General features: G+C 37.7%; 2 protein-coding genes, 1 long non-coding RNA gene and 1 pseudogene across 3 annotated transcripts in view; 3 read left to right on the forward strand and 1 right to left on the reverse strand.

The window, feature by feature from the left end:
• Positions 1 to 410: 410 nt before the first annotated feature.
• LOC122074514 lies at positions 411 to 2,611 on the reverse strand. Its single transcript, XR_006138986.1, has 2 exons — positions 1,757 to 2,611; positions 411 to 1,065 (listed from the first exon to the last, which is right to left on the reverse strand). It is a non-coding gene; the product is annotated as an uncharacterized LOC122074514 (long non-coding RNA).
• Positions 2,612 to 11,973: 9,362 nt separating this feature from the next.
• LOC122074421 lies at positions 11,974 to 13,620 on the forward strand (annotated as a pseudogene).
• Positions 13,621 to 21,432: 7,812 nt separating this feature from the next.
• On the forward strand, positions 21,433 to 23,807 carry LOC122074511 (WAT1-related protein At1g68170-like). Its single transcript, XM_042639374.1, has 7 exons — positions 21,433 to 21,599; positions 21,775 to 21,837; positions 22,029 to 22,145; positions 22,298 to 22,556; positions 22,649 to 22,807; positions 22,904 to 23,055; positions 23,172 to 23,807. Exons 1-7 carry the CDS (start codon positions 21,454 to 21,456, stop codon positions 23,413 to 23,415), a joined length of 1,140 nt encoding a protein of 379 aa, XP_042495308.1. The 5' UTR covers positions 21,433 to 21,453; the 3' UTR covers positions 23,416 to 23,807.
• A 2,646-nt stretch (positions 23,808 to 26,453) lies between these two features.
• Positions 26,454 to 26,742, forward strand: part of LOC122074422 (WAT1-related protein At1g09380-like) — a 2,565-nt gene continuing 2,276 nt past the window's right edge. Inside the window, exon 1 of the mRNA XM_042639239.1 lies at positions 26,454 to 26,533. Within this exon, the coding sequence (XP_042495173.1) occupies positions 26,454 to 26,533 (80 nt within the window). The remainder of the gene's footprint in view (positions 26,534 to 26,742) is intronic.

A 26,742-nucleotide genomic window follows, 5' to 3' on the forward strand; every position in this document is an offset into this window, starting at 1 on the left:
AGATAAGCTTCTATTTGTTCTGTCTACCTCACATAAAAGGTACCTTTTAGTCATAAGCATTCTCAACTTATAAACACCATATTTAATTTTGACCATTGGGCTTTGCGAAATTTACATCGCCTTTTGACCATTGGGCTTTGCGAAATTTACATCGCCTTCCCCTCTATTTTGATCTAATTACACTTATCTTTTAACCCATTTGATTTTCTTGTGTTTCTTGTATCCCATACCAAGTTCCACATTTGGCATGATCACATTAATGCTTCTAAGGAAATTTTGTCATTTTCATTTGACTAGTCAGCAAAACTAAACATTACCAATCTAAGCATTATGCTTGTGGCAGCTCAAGGTCCCAGTACTGAAGGTTTGTGGTCGAACCATGAAACCTTTTGGTCAAATACATGGAGAAATGTAATAATCAGCCATAGAGTCTCAAACTTATTAGCTTTGTTGTATTTGAGTGATACATGTTTAAGGAAGTTGGATTTGAATAAAAAGAAATGGATATAGTTCAGCGGGAAAAGGAAAATATTACATTTATACAGCATTCTCATATTGTCTCAACTCATGATGAAGGAAAAAAATAAAATAAAAATGGATTATAGGTATTTTAACAGATAATATATCGATTAACTGAAGCTACATTTCAATGGGCAACATGTAGATGATAAATAATCTCGTACTGATAGATGAAGCAGTGAAAAAGAACAATTTCCCAAAATCGTCTTGTTCAATCCTGTGTATACAAGTGCTGTTGTTACTCCTACCACCAGGACTCCCAATTCATGCTTGCTAACACACCGATACCTCCTTGGCTACTTATCCACTTTGTCCAATCCAACTCCATAAATCCGATAAAATATCGGCAAGATCATCACTTCCAAGCATTTCAAAAAAAATGGCTTCTTGAATACATCCTGTAAGTTTTTCCAATTACAAAACCCCTCCCAGTGGCACTGTATTTGGTCCCACCATGCAACATCCTAGGACCAAAATAGTGGAATTTTGTGCTCAGTGAGAACGCGAAGAAGACAGCAGCCAACCCACTACCCACTGATAATAAAACTGCCATGGTTAAGTTGGAAGTCAAAATTAATTAGTCACAGAAGTGAGAAAGAGAAAGATTGATCAAGGCTGTGTTCAAAGAAAATAAAATCTTGCTATCTTTATTTTCTATAGGTTTCTGAAGCTTGAACGTAGCTATGACAAATCAAATCGATTCATCAATGAAGGAGAGAGGAAAGTGATTGATTGTTCTTCAGGGTGTGAGCTATGTCTGTTATCCAGATTTTCAACTAGTCTTCTTTCTCGATTTCTCCTTTTACCTTTCAAACCCTCTCTGCCACCCCCATCTCCCACAGAAAGAGCTTCATATGAAACAGGAGTGGGAGAGGAGAGAAGAAGTGCTGGGTGGATGATGAGGGATAGTGTAAGACAAGGTGAAGTGGTGGGGATGGTGGAGTGCATATGGGGGTGAGGGTGGAGGGTTAGGAGGGGGTGGTTACTAGTTGGATCCAAAGAAGCCATTCCAAACAAATATGAAACCTTAGCTGATCGTACACATGTTTAAAAACAAGCCTGCCTATTTTTTGTCTTGGCTCTGAGTTTGAATAGGAAAATGATTGCTTGATTTTTTTAACAGACTATGTTAGTTCTGAATCTAATGGTTTTGTTGTTCAGTTAAAAGAAAACAAAATCAATGCAAATCCGAAAGAGAGAAAGAAGAACAGGAAGAAGCAACATGGATTTTACTTACCATTTTTATTCAGCATACGGTCTGTAGTTGGGAGCACACCATCGCCATTGCGGAGAAAAGGATGCACTTATGTAGCTCAAACATTTTCCCAAGCCACCCATTACTATAATCTCGAGCTGCTCTGTTGCATCTAGTGACTGACGATATCCAATTAAATCTGAGGACATAGATTCCGGTGATAAGCATTTTCCTGCTAGTTGTTGGGATGTAAGAAATGTGGTTAGGGTTTGACAGTTTTATGGCTGGGATGATAGGAGTCTGTTCATCATGGAGGAGTGTTTGGATCGGTTCTGGGTTATTTGGAGCTTAGTCTGGCGGGCGTTTATGGAGGTTGGAAGAGAAGCAGATGATACAGGAAACCAAAGAGAAGGAGATATGGTGAAATGGAGAAGCGATTTTAGCTGTGAGAGTTTTCTAAGGTTTCTTTGTTGATTCGAGTATGGAGTAGAGAATTTGTAACAAATAGAAGTTGGAACTTTAAAATCTAACCCAGTAGAAGTGGTTACTGGTCAGTGTCAATGCACCATCAGTGGCAAGTGATAAGGCTTGAGCTAGCAATGTAGGACACATATTCTAGGAAACATTTCCAGTTTACTAGGTTCCCAAAGAGGGCAATCTGCTGCACACTTTGCTTCATAAAGCAAACGAATAAAAGCTTGTCACATGCATACTCATCGAGAGAGAGAGAGAGAGAGAGAGAGAGAGAGATTTTACTCAACAACTCCATATTCCTCTGCAACTTTTCATTGCGTGGACCCGCCTTGGATGGCTCCATTTTTGTCCTACTTTGAACTTTGAAATTGTAATAGACATTTCAACTTGGAGTCGGATCCGCCGAATCGGCAATCTGGATCGGTATCGGCAATCTGGAGCCAATCCACAACGATTTGTCAAAGAAGAACTTAATCATTTTACTACAAGCAAGTAAAAAATCTCAAGCCAATAATGGTGGATCTTTATTGCATGGTTTGCATTCCCTTTAGCGGGTAATTGATATCTCAGGAACATAACCTTGTCCATCATACTTTGTTGATGTGTGTAACACTATCTTGACACGAGGGAAGCACCGAAGTGATAGGGACCGTTGGATGATGGAGAAGGTGACAAAGATCATAGCCCGACTGGTGATTATTGCTTCCATAATAGCTACAATAAACTTGGGCCAATATATTAATGGATTTATAAAATGTATCCCATTAGTGAAGAGATTCTCACTACAGTATGGAAATTGTATTCATAGTGTTAAGTATGATGTTAAGTAGCCAGTCCGAATCTGCTCTAGCTCATCCTGATCCTGATCATGGCTTGGGCTAAGTGTTTCAACATTTAGAGTAGGTTTGGATTAGAATTTTCAGGCCTGATGTAAGGCAGGCCAACTCGATACTGTATACAAAATAAATGTATTATATTATTATATACAATAAATATATCATATTACTACATTAACATATAAAATATCATATTTTTATGAAAATTATGTACATTCACCACCGACATCTTTTTTAAACATACCACCCATGTCTGTCTTTATTTTATATTTCTTAAGATACATTCTTAGCTTTTAAAGTTTGAGAATGAGAGGGTTAATGATGTTTTCCTCTCTCCCCATTCCATCCAGATGCCTATATACATGGATTGACATGATTAATCAAGGTTAACCCAGTTCAACTTGATCCAATTAAGGTTGAACTGAAATATTCCATTCCAACCTAAGATTGGGCTAGACTTGAACTGAGTTAAGAAACCTTAGGGATGGACCGAGGTTTTAGAAAAAACCTGTCCCAACCCAACCCAACCCAACCCAACCCAGTCCAACCCAACCCATTGACACCGCTAAATTGTCAAGTTGGATTGGGATTAAAAAAAAAAATGGACATATAACAGGAAAAGGAAAACACCACATTTACATCATTCTCATCTTATCTCAACTCATGATCAAGAAAGAAATAAAGAAAGAAAAAAGATGAATTATAGGTATTTTACCTTCAGTCACAACTCGAGAAAGTTCCCACTAATGATAAGACTGCAATGCCGTGGTCAAAGTTGGGATTGAAATCAAAGTTAATTAGTTAGAACAGATAGAAATATGAGAAAGCCAAAACATTTCTACTTTGTTCGGTTCCAAATTTTCTTCTTTTTATTATTTTCTAAGGCAATTTTAAGTTCCAAAATTCAATGAAAGAAGGAAAGCATTCATAGTGCAGAAATGAGTTTTCAAGTCTTATATCGTATGATCACCACATTCGTTTTTGAAAGAAAAAAGTAAGAAAGGGAAAGATAGATTCATTGAAGCTAATTAACAAAGAACAAGAAAGATCGGTCATAATATGGCTTCATTACTAACAATTATGCTTTTATTTCCATGGCAACATCTAGATGATACAAAATGCACAAAGAACAATTTCTCAAAACCGTCCTGCAAGTGCTCTTGTTCCTCCTCTCACCTGGACTCCTAGTTCTTGTTTGCCCGCACACCAATACCCCCTCTGATCTTTATCCGCTTTGTCCAATCCTCTCAATCTTCCACCGTCTTTAGTCACTCAAGACCTAATGGGTTGAAAAGAGAAGGTGGAAGCAACCAGGAAACAACCAAGAAACACATTAACCCACCATGTTGGATGGGAAATCCCCTCTAGTGGCTTTGTGTCTGACCCCATCATGGAAGATTATGGACTCACAAGTAGTCCCTTGAAACACACCACCACCATTGCCTTCTCGAGAAAGCACTTAAGGAGCTTAAACATTTTCCCAAGCCACCCATTATTATACTCTCGAGCTGCTATGTTGCAGGCGGTCCTGATGACATCCAATTAAATCGGACGACATAATAACCAGTGCTAAACATTTCAGGACAAAACCTACAACGCAGCTAGTTGCAGGGAAGTAATAGAAGCAGTTAACACTTTGGATCGATTCTGGGTTATTTGGGGCTTAGTCTCTGGAAGGAGGAGTTTATGGAGGTTGGAAGAGAAGCAGATGAAGATGATCCCTTTTTCCAGAAAGCACAAGGCGGCTAAGGTGTTCGAAGGGAAGGAGAGGAAACCAAAGAGAAGGAGATATGGAGAAATGGAGACGTGCTTTATAGCTTTGAGAGTTAGTGGGGAATTTGTAACAAACGGAAGATGGAACCTTTAATTTCTCATCCAGTTGAAGTGGTTACTAGTTAGTGTCAATGCACTATCACTTGCCACCGATAAGCCTTGAGCTAGCATGGTAGGACTCATCTATTCCAGGAAACAATTCCAATTTTACTCAACCACTCCATATTCCTCAGAACTTTTCAATGCGTGGACCCACCTTGAATACCACCATTTTTGTCCCAGCTTCATCAAGAACCATAACTATTATGTTTCAGCACAATTGAGAAGAAAAAACAAGAAGAGCCCTTCTCTGTTGGCTACAAGCAGATTCGAATTATGAAGAAAGATAATGACAGAAGGAGAGATAAAGGGGAAAAGAGAGAGAGAGAGAGAAAGACGAGGGACTGAGTGGAAGTGTGGAACCACAACCACACTGACATAAAGAGGGGGAAACCTTCGGAGTTCAGTGGTGTTGCCATTATCGTAATTAAATTGGAACGAGGTGGAGGGGCATTTATCGTAATTAAGGGACATTTGATTCGTTATTTCCCAATGTTAGAGCTTTAAGTTTAAGCGGGTGTAAAATTTTTCGCAGCCACTGCATTGGTGCAATGATCATCGGGTGGCTAAGAGCTCCTTGAGACACGTGTTTAGAATTTAGATACTCTCAATCATCCAGTGCTCACTGCAGAGGATGTGAACTCAAGCAGGTGGACATAGACATGTGTGTGAATCTTCAGGATCTTTGTGGCACGTGTTCAAGTAAAATTGTATCTAATTAATGTGCAACGTATGGGAGGGATAGGTGCAATAAAGTGGGCCGAGAAGCCATAGATCACAACTTCCAATTGGAATGGCAGTTTCGAACGAGAGCAGTTCATGTTCACATATGAGAACGTACGAGAACAATCTGGTCCGTTGATTTATAATCAATTTTTTCTCTCTTCATTTAATAGATTCTAAATCCATGGACTAGGGACGTACGAAAACATTCTCTTGCGTGAACTTGATCTGTTAAGTTTTGAATCAGGATCAAACTCAAAATATATTAATTAGAATTAGTCAATTCCACGATCTGATTCCAATTTTTTTATACCTTGTTTGTAAGTTCTGTGAAAAAGAAAGAAAGAAAGAAAGAAAAGTCGGGTGGGAGATGAGATACCAAGAAAACAGATGCAGCAGTAGAGAAAGGTAGGAGAAGAAAAAACAAAGAAAAGAAAGCTATGAACCCGTAGAGAACATACAGATAATTATATCACTAAGTAAGAGGCATTAGCCATTATACATCCTTGAAAGACTTTAATTAAACAGTAAAAGTGAGACTGGATTCTTAAAAATCCCACATGAGATACACAACCTAGTCTTATTGTGATTTCCTCCTCCCACCAGGACTCCCTGGTTGCTAGCCTCTCCCTGGTTGCTAGCACACCAATCCCTGTCCCTCCCTGGACTCCCTAATGGGTTGAAAAGGAAAGTTGCAAAAACCAAGAAACCAGGAACATTGACCACGTGAGAGAATGTAAGAAACAGAAAATCTTCACGCATTCATTTTCATCCCAGAGCCCATCGGAGCCAAGCCACCACCCCTTACCTTGCTCTCTATATCTTCCCCCACCCATGGTCAGCCACTTCTTCCCTCCCCCTCCCATTCCTTACTGCTTACACAATCCCTGCCCCACTTCTCTCAACAATCCCCGCCCCATCTCCCATCCCCCACCCCCTCTGTTTTTCCTCCCCAACTCCCCACCCTATCCCGCAACCCCTCCTAACCCCCCACAGCGGAATTGGTTTGGTCTCCTTTCCATGCTATTTTGACAAGAAAGGTTCACTCTGAGGTTGTTGGGTTTACAAGTACAGTTTTTATAGTATATTGACCACATAACCACATAAAGAAGACTTAGGAAGTAGAGAGAGAGGGGCAGGCAGGTAGTGGTCCTAACTCCTAATAGGCTGGTAGTGACCTGAAATAAAAGAATTACGGGTGGTCCTAAAAGGCTGATAGTGACCTAAAACTGAGAAGCCATGTGGTCCTAAAAAGCTGAAAGTGACCTAAAACTGAAAAGACGATAATGGAATGATGCAGTAAAAGAAATAGGGGCAAGTGGTCCTAATAGTCCGATAATGACCAGAAACTGAGAGGACAAGAATGGAGGGATGAGCTCAAAGTCATCTTCTGGAACTGGTGGGTTCAGTTATGATGAAAGAGATTCTTGGGCTCATGGGAGCATAGAGACCTGTTTGGTGCTTTGTGTTGAACATCTCAAGCAGGCTATAGGAAGAAAGTAAGATCTACCACCTCTTGGTGGAGCTGGAGTTGCCTTATTTATATATTGCAAAAAATGGAGTATGGTTTGAATGTATTTTACTTATGTATGTTATGTCATGTCAGGCTATGTGTGGCTGCAGTGCTGGCCAACATCTTATTTATGTATGTTGTCACATGCGTTTTATAAGTAATTATCTGATGGATTTGGATTAGATTACAGAATTGTCGTCCCATGTTGAAATCAAATGACTTGTGTAACACATACCTTTCTCCCCTCCACGGGTACTTAAATTTTTATTATTAATTTATATCTATTGGAATGGGATAGATTTTATTCTGGATTATTTGAATTCAGATCTTGATACCTTTGATAAGATAAGAATACCTCTAAATGGATCTAAATACAAATTAAATCGAATTTTCGATTAATAGTTTCATATATACTTCCAAGTCCCAATCCATGACCCCTCTAGGACTATCACAGTATTATAATGGGTGACCCTAGTCGTCAATGTATGTTTCTATGTCAAGAGGTTTGCATCCGTGGATTGGTCATGAATGGGTGGATGGGCGCTCAATGCTTAACATTTATGGAGAGATGAAATGGGCCATTTGATCCAGAGCAAAGCATGTCAGGTTTAAGGGGAGGGGTGCTGGTTTGTAAGTCTGTGTGCCAGATTCTACTGCTGTCATTGAAAGCTACAGATTCTATAGCTGTCATGGAAAGTTACAGAAAGTAAATTGGGCCTTTTAAACTCCTCCCTCTCTCTCTCTCTCTCTCAAAGCAGGTCAGGTTTAAGGGGAGGGGTACTGGGTTGTAAGTATGTGGCAGATTCTACTGCTTGCATGGAAAGCTACATAAGTAAATTAATCAAGAAGATGGGTACTGGGTTTGTGTACTAGGAGTGCAAATTTTTCCCTTTTAAACTCTCTCTCTCTCTCTCTCAAAGCAGGTCAGGTTTAAGGGGAGGGGTACTGGGTTGTAAGTATGTGGCAGATTCTACTGCTGGCATGGAAAGCTACATAAGTAAATTAATCAAGAAAATGTGTACTGGGTCTGTGTACTAGGAGTGCAAATTTTTCCCTTTTAAACTCTCTCTCTCTCTCTCTCTCTCTCTTTCTGTGTGTGTGTGTGAAAAGATAGAGAAAGCTCTCTCCTCGGTTCCAAGACCTCCACTCTTGGGGTTAATTCATTATTGGAGACAGAAGATAAGAGAAGAGCATGCATTGGCTTAGTTGACCGAGGTTTGACATAGCCGTAAGTTTATTAGCAGTGAATTAACTGGCGACTCCCAAGGATCAGGTAAGGCTTCTTATGGTTGGTGGTGCTACTGCGATTATGGTTCTAAAAATCAAAACGAAAAGATCAGTATCGGTCGGTTCAGAACAGTATCGATCTTGATTGATTTCTGATTCACGTGTAAGATTCAAGAGTAAAATTATAATAAAATTTAACTTTTTAAAAAATAGGGATAGATTTATGCGATGATCCCATTCAAACCAATCCAAGATGCCATTAGTGTTAACAAATCTCATGACCGTTCTCTTGTTTTAAAACCTTGAGTGGGATTATTTTGTAGGTCTTCATAAGGGTAAGGTTTTTACTGTTTCTCTGGACCGGTGAGGTATGATTAAGGAAATTTTTTCACCCACCTTACCTGTTTAGGTCCAGCTCTCCATGAGAATAGGTCCTCTCCCCATATGGGGACCTTTCCATTAGATTCACACCATCCATGGGATGTAGTCCCATCTTTACAATGTGGGACCCACAACTACGTATGATGTGAGATCAAGTGGGGAGAGATATCACTCGCTCTCTGCACCCAAAAGTTCAATAACCATTCCACTAGGGCAAGTCCCCACGGCCAAACTAGATAAAACTAGATAACATGTATTAACAATGCATGTTACTTCACCATCATAATCACACAAATTCATTTCTAAATTTGATTTTCTATTGTTACAGGCACACATGTTCATCGATCAATCTCTTGTTCATCTTGAAAATTGAAGTAAACCCACTTGGGCAAACTCATTAGGACTTTTCTTCTACTCTTCAATTTTATTATTGGTGGCAAAATGGGGATTTCAAGTAGTATAAAACGGTTGGGCTAGGTCAGGCTTAAATGAGTTGGTTTATGTTTAGATATAAATGTGTGTCGGGCCTATGGGGGGCCCATCGAGCTAGGTGGTTGCATCATGTATTATCTATTTATAAACGTGATGGCCTCAAGCCCGACATGTTTATTAATCAGGCCGATCTAGATTGAGCCATAAACTTGTTGGGTTTGGTGTAGGCCTAAAATTGATTCCCCCAATGTAAATTATTCTTACCTTTTTTTTTTTTGGATATGCAGGGAGGGGAAGTAGATAAGGAGACTTGAACTCGAGACAAACTAGACCTATGGATTCTTTATTTTGAAAAGAAGAAGAAGAAAAAAACTAATGTCTTATTATATGTAACATGCGTTAGGATTTTTTTGTTTTGTTTTTGTTTTTGTTTTTGTTTTTTACCGCTTAGAAACGATTATTACTGAAATCAGCCAGCCATTAGTTAGGTTTAAACCAATTAGCTTATTTATCAACTTTGGATGGGCCGTGGGTTTAGTTTAAGGCTTTTCTAATGGGTTATTGGTATTTAGAAGTGAGATGAGCTTCGTCATAGCATGCAAATAAATTATTTATACACCACTACCTACTAGAGATGGGCTAGGTCATTCCTTTATGATTTTAAGAGGCTGATAAGATGGATAGATGGTAAATGTATCTAAAGGGGTAATCGTGATCTTGTTCAGTTTAGTGGGATTGAATCAATTCCATTGTGAAAGGATAAAAATATTCCAAAACCAATCAATAAAGGGTTAAGAGAGGGTTGAGGATCCAGATGGAGATGGAGAGACAGTGCAACATGGACCTACAATAGGGTTGGGCTGAGATGGCAATGGTGAAGGAGTTGGGTTTCTGGAGTTTTGACGAAACTGAGACGTGAGTGTAAAATTAGGCTGGGTTGAGACGGGGTGTAGGTTTGGTTGGAATGGTTGAAAAACTGATTGGGATGTTAAAATCATCTGTGATGAGGTGGTGAGGTGGTGAGGTGCAATGAGCATGCAACGGTTAGGGTGCATAACCAAACCCTCGCAGTAGTTGGGTCTGCTAGGTCTGTTAGGTAGGGGTAAGGTTGTTATAACTCATAAGAGGGTTACCATTCAAGGGAAGTGGCAGGAGTACGTGATACTGATTGAGATGCAATCCCAAATTGATGTATGGGCACAAGATTTGCAGAGATTTCCAGCGGATAACTTGGCTGTGATTGTGAAATAGATCGCTACTGCTTCCTATAACTTCAATTCTCAGGTTTTGGGTATTTGGAAAAGGAAAAAAGTAGGAGCAGAAGAAGTAGTAGTTAACACAGAGCATTCTTGATGACGAGGCTTCCTCTTCTTCTTCCTAGCTTGTTTATGTGGATTGATTCAGGTGAATCTTCACGTACGTGAATGTATGTGAACGTCCTTGGTCCGTGGACATGGCATGTCCACGGACCAAGGACGTTCACGTACATTCACGTACGTGAAGATTCACCGCTCTCTGATTTTAATTGTTGTAATAATTAATTTTTCTAAATTAAATTTGGCCATTGTGTTTTTATGTTCTGCATATGAGAACGATCTAGGCTTCCCCTAATATAATATATATCTTTTCCATTCTAATCCTCATTAGTTATATATTTGGATGGGATTTTGAATATTTGGATGGGATTTTGAATAGGTTGAGTATTTTGTTTGGGTAGATTTTACTACCTTCATGATTATCAAACTCGATACATGAGAATCTTAGGAAGGAAGCTGGCTTAGAGACATATAGGTGATGATCAAGGTCCGGTCGTGGAACTTTATGAAACCCTACTAGCTAGTTGGCATGCGAGAAAATATTATAGATTTTGGAAATACACTCCATATAAATGCCAAGAGGAAAATGGTGTGGGACAAGCCTCTAGTGCATAGGACCCAAACCCTATGGAGGGTGAGGATTTGTTCTCACCCTGTGTCCCACATTGGTTCGGAGGGAGAGAGGGGGGGGGCAGATACAATTTAATTAGCCAATAATCCTGAGGGTTTTTGAAAAGAATAGGTTATAGAGAATAAGGAAAAAGAGAATAGTGAATCTTATTGCCGTGGGAGAAAGGTCCTGCAGGTTACAGAAGTTAGGTATGTAAAAGGGTAATTGAAAATCTAAATTTTACATCCGATTTATTGAGATAGTTCCACATCGACTGTGGCTAACTCAACTACCTTATATAAGAGCCACAAGGGGCCACCCTACTTCAAGCCAATTGGTTTTAAGATGGAAGCTTTAACATGATATCACATTGGGTAACTCAACTATCTTATATAAGAGCCAAAGATGATTCATTGGGTGGGTTGATTTCCAATTGCATGAGGCCATGAGGGGTTGTATGAAGCGAATTGGTTGATAAGGTATGTGTGATAAGGGAGGACAGACCCATTTAAAGAAACAGTAGACAATTATGGAGGAATTGTCTCCATCAAATAAAAGAAGGGAAATTTAATATTTCCAGTTAATCTTTCACGATTTAGGAAGGATATCCTGGCTCTTAAATTTTCATAACCTTTCACAGTTGGAGCTGATTGTATGTACACATAAAAAAGGACCTGGCTGGGTACTTGATTGATGTTCTAGGTTGTTCGTTTAGCCTCCGTCTTGAACTCCCTTCCTCATTTCTCTCTTTCTCTATCTTTCATTGAGAGTGAGAAGGTTTTCTTTTTTTCTTATTTTAATTGTCTCAACTGTGCTGAACAAATATAGGTATGGGTTGTGATCTCTGCAACTTTCTTCGTGGATTGAAACCGACGATGGTGATGGTACCGGCTCAGACAATCTTTGCGGGGCTCAATGTTTTCTATAAGCTCGCGACCAAAGATGGGATGGACCTACGAATTTTGGTTGCCTACAGATACATTTTCGTTACCATTATCTTGGCTCCCATTGCTTTTTTCGTTGAAAGGTTCCCTGCTACTACCATTTTTTAACCAAAGGTTGTGCTTTTAATCTGCTGATGGCCATGCCGAATTTAGGGTTTAGGGTTTAGACGGATTAAAAGTTCAATGCTTGTTCATTTCCCTATATTATATATTCTTTCTCTTCATTAATCATGTTACTTGTTGATTCTAAGCCAAAAAAAAAAAAAAAAAAAAAAAAAAAAAAAAAAATCACTTATAAGGGAATGATTGATCTATTTCTCCACAATTTTCTTGTTCGCAGAAATAGGAGACCAAAGTTGACATGGATGGTTTGCCTTTCAAGTATTTCTTTGTGGCTTGTTTGGGTGAGCATTTCTTTGTGACATGTTTGGGTAAGTATTTCTTGATACTTGTCTAATAATTCACATTAATTACCTTTTATTATTTAGGGGGACGATGTCTTAGATCTTTTACTTGTCAAGCTTAAAGTTCACGTCAATAACATTTGCAGCGGCCATGACAAACCTCATTCCAGCCATGACGTACGTCATGGCTGTGACTTTGAGGTAGGTTTTGCGTTTTCCATTTTCTCAATTTTAACCATCCAAACAGAACCCTTATGTGTTTATATTCGTAATTAAGAGTGCCTTGATTAATTAAAGGTTAGAGAAGCTTGGGATTCAGAAATTAGTGGGTAAAGCAAAGCTGGTGGGGACTACCATATGCGTAGGAGGAGCAATGGTGCTTACGTTCTACAAAGGAGCAGAGATCAACATTCGGTCAACCAATATTGATCTTACTCGCGGGCTTGGAAGAGGAGTCTCAGTGTCACCTTTGTATCCAGAGTCTGGTAATCACGTTCTTGGCTCATTATTGGCTCTTGGTTGCTGTTTCTCTTATACACTATGATTGATTATTCAGGTGTGATTTTAGAACGTCACTTGGAGTGGAATACCCAAAATATGGATTAATAACATTAAAATTTCTTTCTTTTGGGGTTTTTGCTTTTTTAGGCTAAGATGAATGAGAGGTACCCATGCTATGATGGGGTCAATACAAAGTGTCATTTATGCTCGATGCATAGAGAGGAAGTGGAAGGAGTAGAAACTTGGATGGAATATTGGGCTTTGGACCGTGATTTACGCGGTATAAAATTTTGGATAAATGAACATGATAGAGATTTCTTTCTTTCTTTTGTTTATTTGTTCGTTTTATGTGTTTTTGTGGTTCTATTATGGAGTAGGGAGTACTAGCATCAGGGCTGATGTTTACGATGATAGCGTTGTAAGAGCAAGGGGCCCATTATTTGTATCGGTTTTCAACCTTTTGTTACTTGTGTTGGCGGCAATCTTGGGGTCTTTGCTTCTTGACGAGAAGCTACATGTTGGAAGGTAAAAAATGCTTTTAAAAAAAAATTAAATTAGTGATTAATTTACAAGGATTGATTGATTGTGATAATTTTTATTTACAAAATTTTTGCAATCTTGTAGGAGCAGCACTGATAGTGTTGGGGTTGTATGGGAAAGGGGAAGGAAATGAAGAGGATGTCTCAGCTTATGTCATCTAAGAGCTCCAGAGAAGGCGGGGAACAAATTGAGGTGGTTGTCACTGCTACCAACCCTTCTTCTGTACCTGTCAACATTGACACCTCCAACAGCAACCACCTTAGCATTGTCATCTCAGATGATGTTCCACACAATTTTGCCACAGTTGGCCATGGTGTATCAGCAGTAGTAGAAGAAGAGGAAGAGAAGGATAAAGTGATGGTTTACCATCATCAACCATCGGATATTTATAGTTGTTATTTAGCTTAAAAATGTAGTTCTTCCAAATAATTAGATAGAAAAGGCCAAAAAGACAAAATACAAGACTGGAAAAGGAACGATGGTATGTGGTAATGGTATATCTTAAAGCTTATAGCCCTTGAATTTTGCCGGTTTTATAAGCAGAAGTACCAGAACTTTTCTTTGTAATCGATTGTGGTTCTACCTCCAAAATTTTATGTTATTTTATTTTATTTTATAAATATTTAAGTTTGTAATAATGTAAGTTCTTTAGCTTCACGTTTTCTTTTTTGTTTTAATTACTCTATCTTCTATTGAAAATTTGGGTCTTAAATAACTTTTTTTTTTTTGTTATTTTGCAAAAGAGAGAGTGCAAGTGTTCAAAAATATTTGGGGAGAGAAGAAAGATAACACTTTTTTGAAAGTGAAAATATTTATTTTAGAATTTTTATTTTTAGATAAATAAAAAATACATTATAGAAAAGGGTACACACTAGACAAAACCGAGAGGAGCCCACTAAGGGAAATTACCCCAAGAAAAAATTACAAGAAGAAATAAACTACATAAGCCGAAAAGGGTATGATATATTTTTATTGTGATATCATTCAATTCTTTGTCTTGTAATCGATTAGGTCCATGTTGTACTTTAGTTTAACTCACTATATTTATCTATTTGGTGTATTTTAATGCAAATGCATTTTCCCATGTGACCTTTAAAGAATTCTCCAGAACTACAGAAGAGGGACTGATTGATATATATATATATATATATACTAATAAATATGCACGTGCAAATGCACATGTGGCTTTGTTTGGTTTGGGAGTGTGTGTGTGTGTGTGTGTGTGAGAGAGAGAGAGAGAGAGAGAGAGAGAGATTCATATGTTTTGATCAATATTGCCTGTAGTCGTCTATTTAAATATATGTTGTTGTTGATTGTGAGTAACCTCAATATTAGTGCATAATGCATTGGGATGGAATGGAGTTTGAATAGGATTTTTTTTTATTTTTTATTTTATTTTATTTTATTTTATTATTATTTTTTTTTAATGTTAACTTCTACAAGAAAGCAATGTGAGAAATAAGTTTTCCCAACATATTTGTATGAATTTGTTATTTTGGTTTAAAAATTAATTGAATTGCTGAAGAACTTAAAACCAAATCTAATATCAAGTTAAAGTTGGAAATCAAAATCATCTATATTTATGAGTCGTAAACTAAATATTGTTCATGAAGGATGTCTAAACTAATAGTTTACCATTTTTTAAAACTCATAAAAGATCACACTTGGGAATATCAATGAAATGGTATTGTGTTTTATATGCAAGCAATGAGAAAAGAAAATCTGGTAGAGAAACTTGAATTTCAATAGAAACTTAAAAGGCCAAGGCTCGAAACTAAAGATTTTTTGCCCCATGGTCAATTAAAGATTCTAATACATTAGATTCTTCACTATTTTATATGATCCCACTGGTAGAGCCTCAATTTATAATATCAACCCCCAGAGAAGAAAATCCAATTGGGATATATATATATATATATATTTTTAGTGTGGGGGTTAGAAAACTAGCATATGTTAAATGTTGATAATAATAGGAGAGAAATTCATTTTGAAAATATAAGGTTGCGTCCGTCTTTTTCCCTTTTTCCTTTTGTTTTTGGCTCTGGATTAGTATGAGCAGCAATGGTGTTTGGTAAGATCTATTTCAGAACAATTTCCTACTATAATAATTAACTCATAAATACCATTACCACACAAACATCATACCCAAAAATTATAAAAATGTCATTAACATTCCACTTCCCTAAAATAATTTTGAAAATGTCTGGTAAAGAAGGTATTAAATGAAGTTCATGATTATCTTAAATTACTACTGAATAAAAGGAGTCTTGAGTGGATTCGAACCACCATCCTCTTCGAACGTAGTTAAGACATGCTCATGTTCCAAGCGCTCTACCAATTTGAGCTAAAGACCCATCCAAATAGAGTTTGGAATTTATAATTAACTACGAGATAGCCAAAAACCTTCTTTTTTTTTTAGAGAATAGGGAGAGCAAACACCTTTTAATAGTAGAAATCGTGAATATAAAGTTAATAATCAATATTCAGTCAATGTTGATCGCCAAACTTCCAACTGTAAACTTTTTTGAAAACCAAAGCCAAGCACAAAAAATATATGTTGTTACTTATTAGTTGTGAGAAATGATGAGAACACTAGTTTTTTAGTGTCCCTAACCTTTCAGAATACTATGTACGTAGGAAAGAGTTCGGGAAATCTCAATAATTCATAGTTTCTTTATTGTTTGAAGATTAGAGATGAGAGCAGGTTGAATGAAACATAGTAGGGAACCATCTTCCATACCATATTGCTTAGTTTGAACAAACCTTCAAAACTAATGACTTCTAACTCGCTTGTCAACTGGGAGTAGATCAATAAATTACCAAAGCAACTATGTCTTCCCCTTCATAGCTACTGCTTTCATTTAACATCCTCGTACACAGGGGATATCAATGTATTTAACTCTAACTTGTTCCATGAGAGAATGGATATAAGATTCATAACTATTGAACATGAGACAGGCATAAACGTGACCAGTTATTCTCAGCAGTGAGTGCGGTGATGCAATGAGCATTGAATGATCGAGAGCATCTGGATGCATCACACCGTTGCACTCGTTGCAAATGATGTTTTCACCACAAACGTTGTTTTCACCATAAACGTTGGCTAATAATGTAAATAAGCTAATCCCAATAAGCAAAAACAGAACCTCTGGTTTAGATTCACTGCATCTTAACCTCTACAGTCAAAACCCACTTAATTAGTGTAGTTTACGTCGTATGCAAGTTCCCTTCTTCATCTTCTTGAAAAAAGAAAAATGAAAAAAAATTAACAGTTAAGAACTATACGGATGATGAAAAAGGTGTAATATTATCATTCACCTCTATAGTCTAGATTTAATTATGACAATTGTACTGCAAACCTTAAAATTTCAGTAGTGTTATGATGGGGAAGACAGAAAGTAACAGCTAGTTGTTAATGGTTAATTTCGCAGAAAGGGATACATTAGTGGGGTACAGCTATGGTGTATCCCAAAACCCCCCTCTCTCTATTTTTTTTGGTATATGATATGTGAAGAGTAGGTGGGTTAACGAGCGAGGTGGTGCAATGGTGGAGTACAGTAATAGATGTTTATATATATGACGGATGCATATCAGAATTTGGATCCTCTCCATCCGGCTGAATCCTTCAATCTATCTCATACCATCTATTGGATGTGGTCTCCACACCTCAAAGGTGATCTCCACATCCAAGGATGGTGTAAAATGGGGTTGAGTAATATATAGAACAAGGTTTTAAAATTTGGGATCGATCTTGTGATTGGATCAACATTGGTTGGGATCAAAAGGACTATTATGCGCTTTTTTTTTTATTTAAATAACATTTTGAACTATTACCCGTATACCTTACTAGTCGATTGATATCAGATGGAGTATTGATCCCGAGAAATACTGATTTGGCCCATCCAATTGGATTTCCTCCCTATCCCCAATGGAGGAAAGGTAAGTAATGAACGAGGCCTCCCAATTCACAGTGACGAGGGGATGGGACAATATGAAGAAGGCAGACGTTGCCAAGTTGGAATGAGGGTGTGTGGGTGGAAAGAGCATGAGGCAAGTCAAGCAGCAAATGGGGTTCACGAAACCATGTTAATATAAAACTAAAACAGAAAATTTGTAAACCTTACACTAATTATTCCACTTCCTTCACTACCTTTGGTTTCATTTGCAACCCAACTGAGCCGCCTATGGCATTTTCTTGGAATGCAAGCTGATATACCAGTTGAAGCAAGTGCAAGTCTGCTGCCTCTATGAAACTTGGGGTGCTTCATAATGAGTTCATCGAAACAAAGAAAAGGATTGGAAATTTTTTGCCTTCAATTGGTTTCATTACTCTATTCACGAGGTTTTAAGTATTGGCATCGAATTCATCGGATCGTATCAATATCAATATTTGTATCTGATTAATTCTTAATCAGGTATTGATATCGGATGCTTAATCAGATATCAATATCGGATCAAGGGTAAAATTATTAAAAATATATTTTAAGTAAAAAAATAAATGTGAAAGTAATTGATCCAAACTAATATGAATTGATCCGGGTTGGTATTGGATCGGCCCGAGGATTAGCTAGGAAAGTTGGATATATATAAATGATAATAACAGTACTAAATGATAATGTCTACATGTCGAGTCCACAAAGTCAAAGTGCACTAAAAATAGTGCGATAGGGTAGAAATGTCAACAACAACATAATAGCTCCCTCTTTTTCTTTTGAAGTGCATTCCTAACAGCACCTCTCAAGTAGGGAACAAAAATACAAAGGAAAAAAGTTCATTTTGAGTTGTGTAGTTTAAAAAGTTTATCAAAGTTATCAAAGTGCTTATCTTTATTGTATCATGTAGGATAATGATGTGATAATTTTGACTCATAGATAAATAGTAAATGATCTCTCGATTTTTTTTTTTGCTAAAAGGGAATTTTATTGAAAACAAAAAAAACAAAAAAGGGAACAACATACATAACTACATAATGATCTCTTGAATAGAAAAGGAAAAAAATACAAATAATATATGATTTAAATTAGATACGGGTCAAATATTTGATCCCAGCCTCTTGTTATATATAAGCATGCATCATTATACTATATTCCAACCACTAAAATGCACTTTCCCATAGTCTTCAAATTTCAGATATTTGTTTTACCACTTGATATTTACGCTAGTGGCAGATAAGGGCTCATAAGCATCCCCCAACCTAAATATTGGTCATGGCATTTTCTTCTGGAAAGAGATCATGAAATAGGTTCTTGTTAGTCATAATAAACTGTAATTAACTATTGCGATATTTTTTGTAATATTTTTCTTGTGTAGACCTACCTTGTATCAATTCATTTCTATTTATTCATCTCCTAATGTGAATAAAAGATAGACGAAGAGTATCCCAATGGGTTTTCTCTATTTCTGAGGTTGTTCCCTTTATTTGTCCACATGTAGGTAATATCGTCCTATCTATATGGGAAGGAGAGTTTTGAGAGAATAGTCCTACATCAGTTACCCCTAAAACTTTTTGTCTACTTATGTGTAAGTCATTCATTCAATAACTTAAGCTTTTAAGTTAAATATTTACGATTTCTGATTAAAACTAAAGGTAGGAGATGAATTGAGAAAGTCAAATTTTAATTGTTTTCTGTGTCATACAACTTCATTCCATACGGACTCAGTGACACTGCATTCCACTACCTCCCCTAAAAGAAAAAGAAAAGGCATGGTGCGAGCAAAAACAGGGAATTAATGGATAGGGAAACTGCCTTGAAGTTTAGAGGAACTGTCTCATTAGATTGCCAATAAACAAAAGCAATAATATAATCTTTGTTAAAGTACAGAAGTGACCATGCATCTATAGGACTCTGCTCCTTAGATACCTCTTCAATCTTGTATATGTGGACATAGTGGTCTTGTGTATATGGACATAGCGGATATATATTTAGTAAAGCTTTACTCCTCCCCTCCCCCTCACCACCTTTTCCCACAACAGACATTTCCCTGCATTTGAAGGAACTATAAACGTATGGTAGTCCTAGAGTCCGGATCAAGTATTCGAGAATCATTTTTTGTATGGTGTTTGATCCACACTAGACTCCATTTAATCTCTCTCATCTTTTAATTGATTTTTATTTTCAGTAAAGTTTAAGTGTACATCAAACACCGACGAGAATCATTCTTGTATGAAGACCTGATCCACACTCCCAGTCCTATTGAGGTTTTCTTCATCTAGCTAAAAGAAAATTGTACGTACAACACCATAAGTGCTTCAAACATTATCTTAAAGGTGGAAAAAAAAACACAATCTCATTATCTGCTTAGTGTCTTTGACACGCAAGTTCAAAGTGAGTTAGCCATGAAATCAAGCCAATGTAGAACTTAGTAGAGAATAGAATAAAATGACAGTTGAATTAATAAAATCACGTTCTTCAATTGTTCAAAGTTCATAATGCTACTCAGTTGTATTATAAGTTTAAATCCATAAACTAATACAAACTTGATCATCAAGGCTTGGTAGGAGAGAATGAATGTTCTCTGAACCAAGAACCATATGCAGGTCTCAAGAATTATAAAAACCTTCTTAGTACGGAGGTAGGACTTCATATGCCATATTTAATAGATCCTATATAATAATTATGTTTCTTGATATATAGGCAAAAAATGTATTACACTTTGTCTGTCTTTGGAGCACAGCCACGCATTATATATATATAATTTTTTTTTTAAGAAAAAAAAAAGAGATCGCTACAACAGTGTACAATTTCCAACCAATAAGAGGGTGGATGACCGATCATCCAATCAGGGATTGTTTAATGACAAAAAAACGAGAGAGAGAGAGAGAGAGAGAGAGAGAGAGAGAGAGAGAGAGAGAGAGAGAGAGAGAGAGAGAAAAGTTCACCCATCATAGGGATTCTTTTTAAAGTGACACCGCATTTATCATAGATTTAAGGGTTTGGAGCACTTTAAACTTTGTATTTGAGGGTTTTCAATCCTTGGATTTGCGCTACACATTGAGTCACGTTAGAGAGGTGCCTGATCCATCCACCTGGGATATGTGACACAATGTATTTGAGGCAATGATTGTGATCTATACACAATTGTGCAGATATATATAAGGTGCCTGAACCATCCACCTGGAGATGTGACACAATGGTTGTAGGCATGATTGTGTCTATACACAATTGTGCATATATATATATATATATATATATATTTTTTTTTTCTGAAAAATAAAATAAAGGATCAAGAAAAGGTTTGAGAAGTCGGTATTATGAATCAGCTTAGATCCAATAGAAATACTCTTAATTTTAATTTAAAAACCTTTTAAGAAAAAATTTACCCTTTACCTATACTGATACGACGTCGATTAAAAATCGTGATAGATCAAGAACAATACCAATCCAACTAAAATTGGTCTGCTTCACTGCTTGCTAACATGTGTTTTTGATAGTGGAAAGTGACAGTGGAAGGGCCGAAGGGTTCAAAAGACACCAGATCCCACACTTGGACCTTTTACCCATCAAAATGGACTCCGAAGAGACCCACGCACGTGCCTATTCCAACGGTAATTAACACATTATGCAAGAACCAGACGCAAGTGGTGACGTTCAGTAATAGCGCAGCACTTCAATAAGTGCTTTCCCCTCTCCGCCTCTTTCCTCTCTCTTGGTGTGATTGATGCATGAGAACTCTCTAACGCCACTCTCTCTCTCTCTCTCTCTCTCTCTCTACACTCTTATAAATATCAGTTGCTCCTGCCTCCTGTAATTCATCTCAGTTCACAAAGCGATACAGGGAGAAACCGTCCATCGTCTTGCTTGTTAGCTCAACCTCCCTCCTACACTCTTATTCTCTTTTCACAATCTTTCATTTTCTCTCTGGAATCAGTCTTTTAGCTAAGTATAAGAAGGTTTTCTTTCTTTTCTATATACATATGGCTCGTGATCTCTGCAACTTTCTTCATGGGTTAAAACCAGCTGTGGTGATGGTGCTGGCTCAGACCATCTTTGCAGGGCTCAATATATTCTATAAGCTGGCAACCAAAGATGGGATGGACGTTCGAATCTTGGTTGCTTACAGATACCTCTTCGCTACCATTGCCTTGGTTCCCATTGCTTTTTTCGTCGAAAGGTTCCCTTCTACTGCCATTTTTTTTTGCCTTGATAAAAAAATTTAATCAAAGAATGAATTTAGGGCTCTGGTTTATAAGAGGTCACCATTGTTTCCTCCAAGATTTTTTTTATTTTTTTATTATTTTCTTATGAGTGAATGATTAAGAATTTCTTCGATGTGTTCTTGCTTGTAGAAATAGTAGACCAAAGTTGACATGGATGGTCACCTTCCAAGCATTTCTTTGCGGCTTATTTGGGTAAGTAATTCTTCTTGAAACTGGTCCTAAACTTATAGTTCATGCATGCTTCACCATACCAGGAGAGATTTGTCCCTTAATCCTTCTGGTCACCTTGACACTTGTGTGGGGTCTACTCCAGCTGACCCACATTCTTAATTTCATAGTACATTTATGTTTAATAATTTATTTTCTTCTTTTGTATTGATCAGGGGGACGATGTCCCAAAACTTTTACTTGTCAAGCTTAAAGTTAACATCAGCAACATTTTCAGCGGCCATGTTAAACCTTATTCCAGCCATAACCTATATAATGGCCGTGATTTTGGGGTAGGTTTTGGGTTTTCCATTTTTCTCTGTTTGATCCATCCTAATTGAACCCTTGTGACTGTTATTATTATTAGGAGTATTTCCGTTTATGTTTCTTAAAATAAGATAGTGATGGATCGATTATGACTGTTGATTGGGTTCATTAATAAAAGGCTAGAGAGGCTGGGGATTCGGACATTACCCGGGAAAGCAAAGTTGGTGGGGACAATCATAGGCATTGGAGGAGCAATGGTGCTGACGTTCTACAAAGGTGTGGAGATCAACATTTGGTCAACCGATATTGACCTTACTCGTGGGCTTGGGAGCAAAGCCTTCATGTCAGCTTCACACCCAGAGTCTGATAATCACGTACTGGGTTCATTACTGGCTCTAGGTTGCTGTTTCTCTTATGCACTCTGGTTAATTATTCAGGTGTGATTTTGCAACGAAATTTAGAGTTCATGCAATTCCCAAGTAATCCACCACTAAAATTTCCTCATTTTTGTTTGATTTTATCTTTCCAGGCTAAGATGAGTGAAAGGTACCCATGCTACTTATCAAGCACGGCTCTAATGTGTATAATGGGGTCAATACAGAGCGTCTTTTACGCTTTATGCATGGAGAGGAAGTGGGAGGAATGGAGGCTTGGATGGAACGTCAGGCTTTGGACAGTGGCTTATGCGGTATGAGATTTTGGATCCATCAATCTGATGGATTTTTTTTTTTTTTTTTACTTAACTATGATGAGTGATTGTGTTGTGAATCTGGTGTTGGTGTAGGGAATACTTGCATCGGCATTGATGTTTGCGATGATAGCGTGGGGAGTAAGAACAAAGGGTCCATTATTTGTATCAATTTTCAACCCTCTTGTGCTTGTGTTGGTGGCAATCATGGGCTCCTTGCTTCTCAATGAGAAACTACATGTTGGAAGGTAGAAAAAAAAAAAGCATTATTTTTCATATTGATTGGGATGATTACAATTAGTAATTAATTTACAAAGGTTGGCTAACTGTGGTGATGTGAATTTTGTTTACAAAATTTTTGCAGCGTTGTAGGGGCAGTACTGATAGTGGTGGGGTTGTATGTGGTGCTTTGGGGGAAAGGGAAGGAGATGAAGAAGATGTCCCAACTTATGCCCTCCAAGAGCTCCAGAGAAGCGGAGCAAATCGAGGTGATTGTCACTACTACCAATCCCTCTTCTTCACTCGCTACCAAAGACACCTCCTCCAACAACATCCCTAACATTGACTTCTCAAATAATGCTACTCATAATTTGGCCACAGCTGCCTAAGCTGTATCAACAGCTGCAGAAGAAGAAAAGGAAGAGGAGGAGGAGGAAGAAATGGTGGTGTACCATCACCAACCATAGAACATTTATATATAATTGTTATTTAGCATCTGGAAAGGACCTTCAATATTGTTCTTCCATATATTAAGAAGAAATGGCCATAAAAACAAAAGAGAGACAAATGGAGGGGTGGTGGTCATGTTATATCCTAAAGCCATAGCCCTTGAATTCAGGCAATTTTATAAGTAGAAGTACTAAGGAACTCTCTTTGTAGTCGTGGGCCTCGTGGGTGGTTCGACCTTTAATTTTAATTTTAATTTTTTTTTCAAATTTACTATGTACATACAAAAATGCAACAGAAAATAAGATAGTAATGGTGTAATAAGTTCTTTTGATTGATCTATAAGCTTGCCCAATGGAATTTTGGGCTTAATAAGCCTTTTTATTTTAAGATAGAGTACTAGTATTGCAACAAATGAGTATAAATATTTTTTTTTTTGGGGGGCGGGGGCGGGGGGGGGGGGGATGGGTTGGGATAATTAATGATATGAAACTTATTCTAAGAGATTACAATGACTACATATTTCAAGTCCAATGAATCTTCACGTAAGTGAACTGGGACTTCCAATTCATTTATTCTAGATTCTTGACAAGTCTCATCTTTTAAGAGAATAGTTAACGATTAGTTAAATTGTCTAATATTTTCAACATTTCAATATATAAATAAGAAAATAAGAATCCCAACAAGCAAGGAAAGTGTATTCTCCTTTGATTCCGTTAGCAATTTCATTCCTATTGAAACATTAGAGATTATCTTAATTTTTTTTTATACCTTCTCTCTCCTTCTCCTTTGATTCCACTGGTAATCTAATTCCTATTAAAACACTAGGGATTAGCTTAACACCCCAACACTACCACCATCACCTCCCAAGTCCCATCCCCTCTCTCTCCCTTCTTCAACGCTCTCCTCAATTATGTTAAGACTGCATCACCGGATTTTCTTGTTTTTCAAATTCCTCCCACACAATATGATGTTCTTGAGTTTCAACTCTTGCACCTGTAGCAACTAAATAAAAGATCATACAAGAAGAAGAAGAAGAAAAAGAAGATGAGATAGAAAATAAAATAATCTCTTATGATTTATGTGTCATAAGAAGAAAGAAATTACAAAACAGAATTAAAGCAATTACCTTCTGTTTTTATTGGGATCATTTTTTTTTGGGTAATTTACAGCGCCACCCCCTGAAGAATGCCAATATTAGAGGGACACCCCCTCTCTTTCACCAAATTAGACTCGGACCCCTTGCCGTCAGTCATCGTTACAAAATATATAAAAAATGCTGACATCAGCAATTCAAAATTTTCTTAAATACCATTTTGCCCTTAAAATGGGGAAATACCAAAATTGCCCTTCATGGTTGTATTCTCAAAATCGATTGAAGATCCCTTCCGCCACCGCCGCCTCTGCTCCATGTCCGCCGCGTAATTCAAAAACTCATGAGGACTCTCATTCCTCCTCACCACCTCGTTTTAAACCCTAAAATTAACTCTGCATCTCTTCACCACCTCGATTCTTCGTCCTCCTCCCGACCTTTCCTCTTTTCTGTCCTCCATGGGTTGTGGAGGTTCGAAACTTGAAGGCGACGACGATACAGCTCCTAGAGGACTTCGCCCCTTCCGCCGTAGAATCGATGAGATTAGGTAGTGAAGGAGCAGTCGCACCTTAACGAAGGACCCCGGTGCCCTCTCTTCCAAACATCTTCTCCATGATGAAAGCGAAGAAGGTCATCACCAAGATCAGACCACGGACGCCACCTACTGCGAGATCCAAAAAAGCGTGTCCTTCTCCACCGCCGCCGCAGCCGCCTCTGCTCCATATCCACCGCCGACAGATCCGGCCTAAATGCTTTGACGATTATACAGAAGCAGTGCGATGCGCGATGGGACAAGAAACAACGGCTTTCTTTTTCTCTTTTTTTAAATCCTCTTTTTGGTCAGCGGTTCAGGTCCGGCAATAAGGTTTTATTTTTTGTTTTTTAAATCCTCTCTTCTTCTTCAAGTCAGCAGGACGGTAGCAGCTGTGAGCCGTGTTCTTTTTTTAGGAAGCTTGAAGATTTTGGAGCCCGAGGCTTCAGAAGAATCACAATAGGGTAGGGAAGAGAGGAGTCCTGCAGCCGCCTCTGCTCCATATCCGCCACCGACAGATCCGGCCTCATCGATCCAAATACCGGCGATGGAGATCCGACGGAGAAGATAATCGAAGGTTGCATTTTTTCTCTTTTTTTTCCTTCAATCTGTTCGGAATCTGCAGTCTGTGGTGGTCTTGGTTGGAAATCCGGCAAATTATGGCTGAGATTTGTGGTTCTCTGTATTTGAAAGCTTCACTGTAATGTAAAAATATGAGTTTTTCAATAGTAAGGGTATAATGGTCATTTTAAGTCGACACTTAACAGTGACTGACGATAAGGGGTCCGAGTCCAATTTGGTGAAAGAGAGGGGGTGTCCTTCTAATATTGGCATTCTTCAGGGGGTGGCGCTGTAAATTACCCTTTTTTTTTTCTTCTAAATTAAGTCATAGAAGGAAAGAAATTACGAAACGAAATCAAAGCAATTACCTTCTGTTTTTATTGGAATCAAAGCAATTACCTCCCGTTTTTATTGAGCCAGTCAAGTGGTGAGCTGTAATGTAATCTCTATCCCTCGTAAACCTAGCCTTCTTTCTCTTTTTCTCTATTACTATCTTCACTGTTCTCCGCTGGTTATCTCTCTTACCCTTCCACCTTCCTTTCTCTTTTTCTTTATTACGATCTTCATTGTGCTTCCGCTGCTTATCCCTCTAACCCTCCAATCCTCCTTTCTCTTTTCCTTTATTACTATCTTTCGTTGCTAAGAGAGAGAGAAGGTTTTTCCACCTAAGAGTACCAATGGCTCATGATCTCCGAAACATTGTTCATGGGTTGAAACCAGTTCTTGTGATGGTAGTGGTTCAATGTATATTAGCGAGTTGGAATTTATTTATTAAGCTGGCAGGCAGTGATGGAATGGATATGAGAATTTTGGTTGCCTACCAATTCATTTTCGCAACCATTTTCTTGGCACCTATTGCTTTCTTCTTGGAAAGGTTCTCTCCTAATTTTTTTCTCCTAACGTACAATAATTCAGACTAATTATTGACCAATCTTTTATTCTTCTTCTCCAAATGTTTTAGGTCATCCCGACAATTATATACCTGCTATTACTATGTTTGATTTAGAAACTTTAAAATCTTTCTTGAATATATGGAGTTGTAGAAGTGAAAGATTAGTTTTTTATGCGTGCCTTGTATTTCCT

The sequence above is a fragment of the Macadamia integrifolia genome, chromosome 3 (assembly GCF_013358625.1).
Source record: "Macadamia integrifolia cultivar HAES 741 chromosome 3, SCU_Mint_v3, whole genome shotgun sequence".
NCBI classification, from domain to species: Eukaryota; Viridiplantae; Streptophyta; class Magnoliopsida; order Proteales; family Proteaceae; genus Macadamia; species Macadamia integrifolia.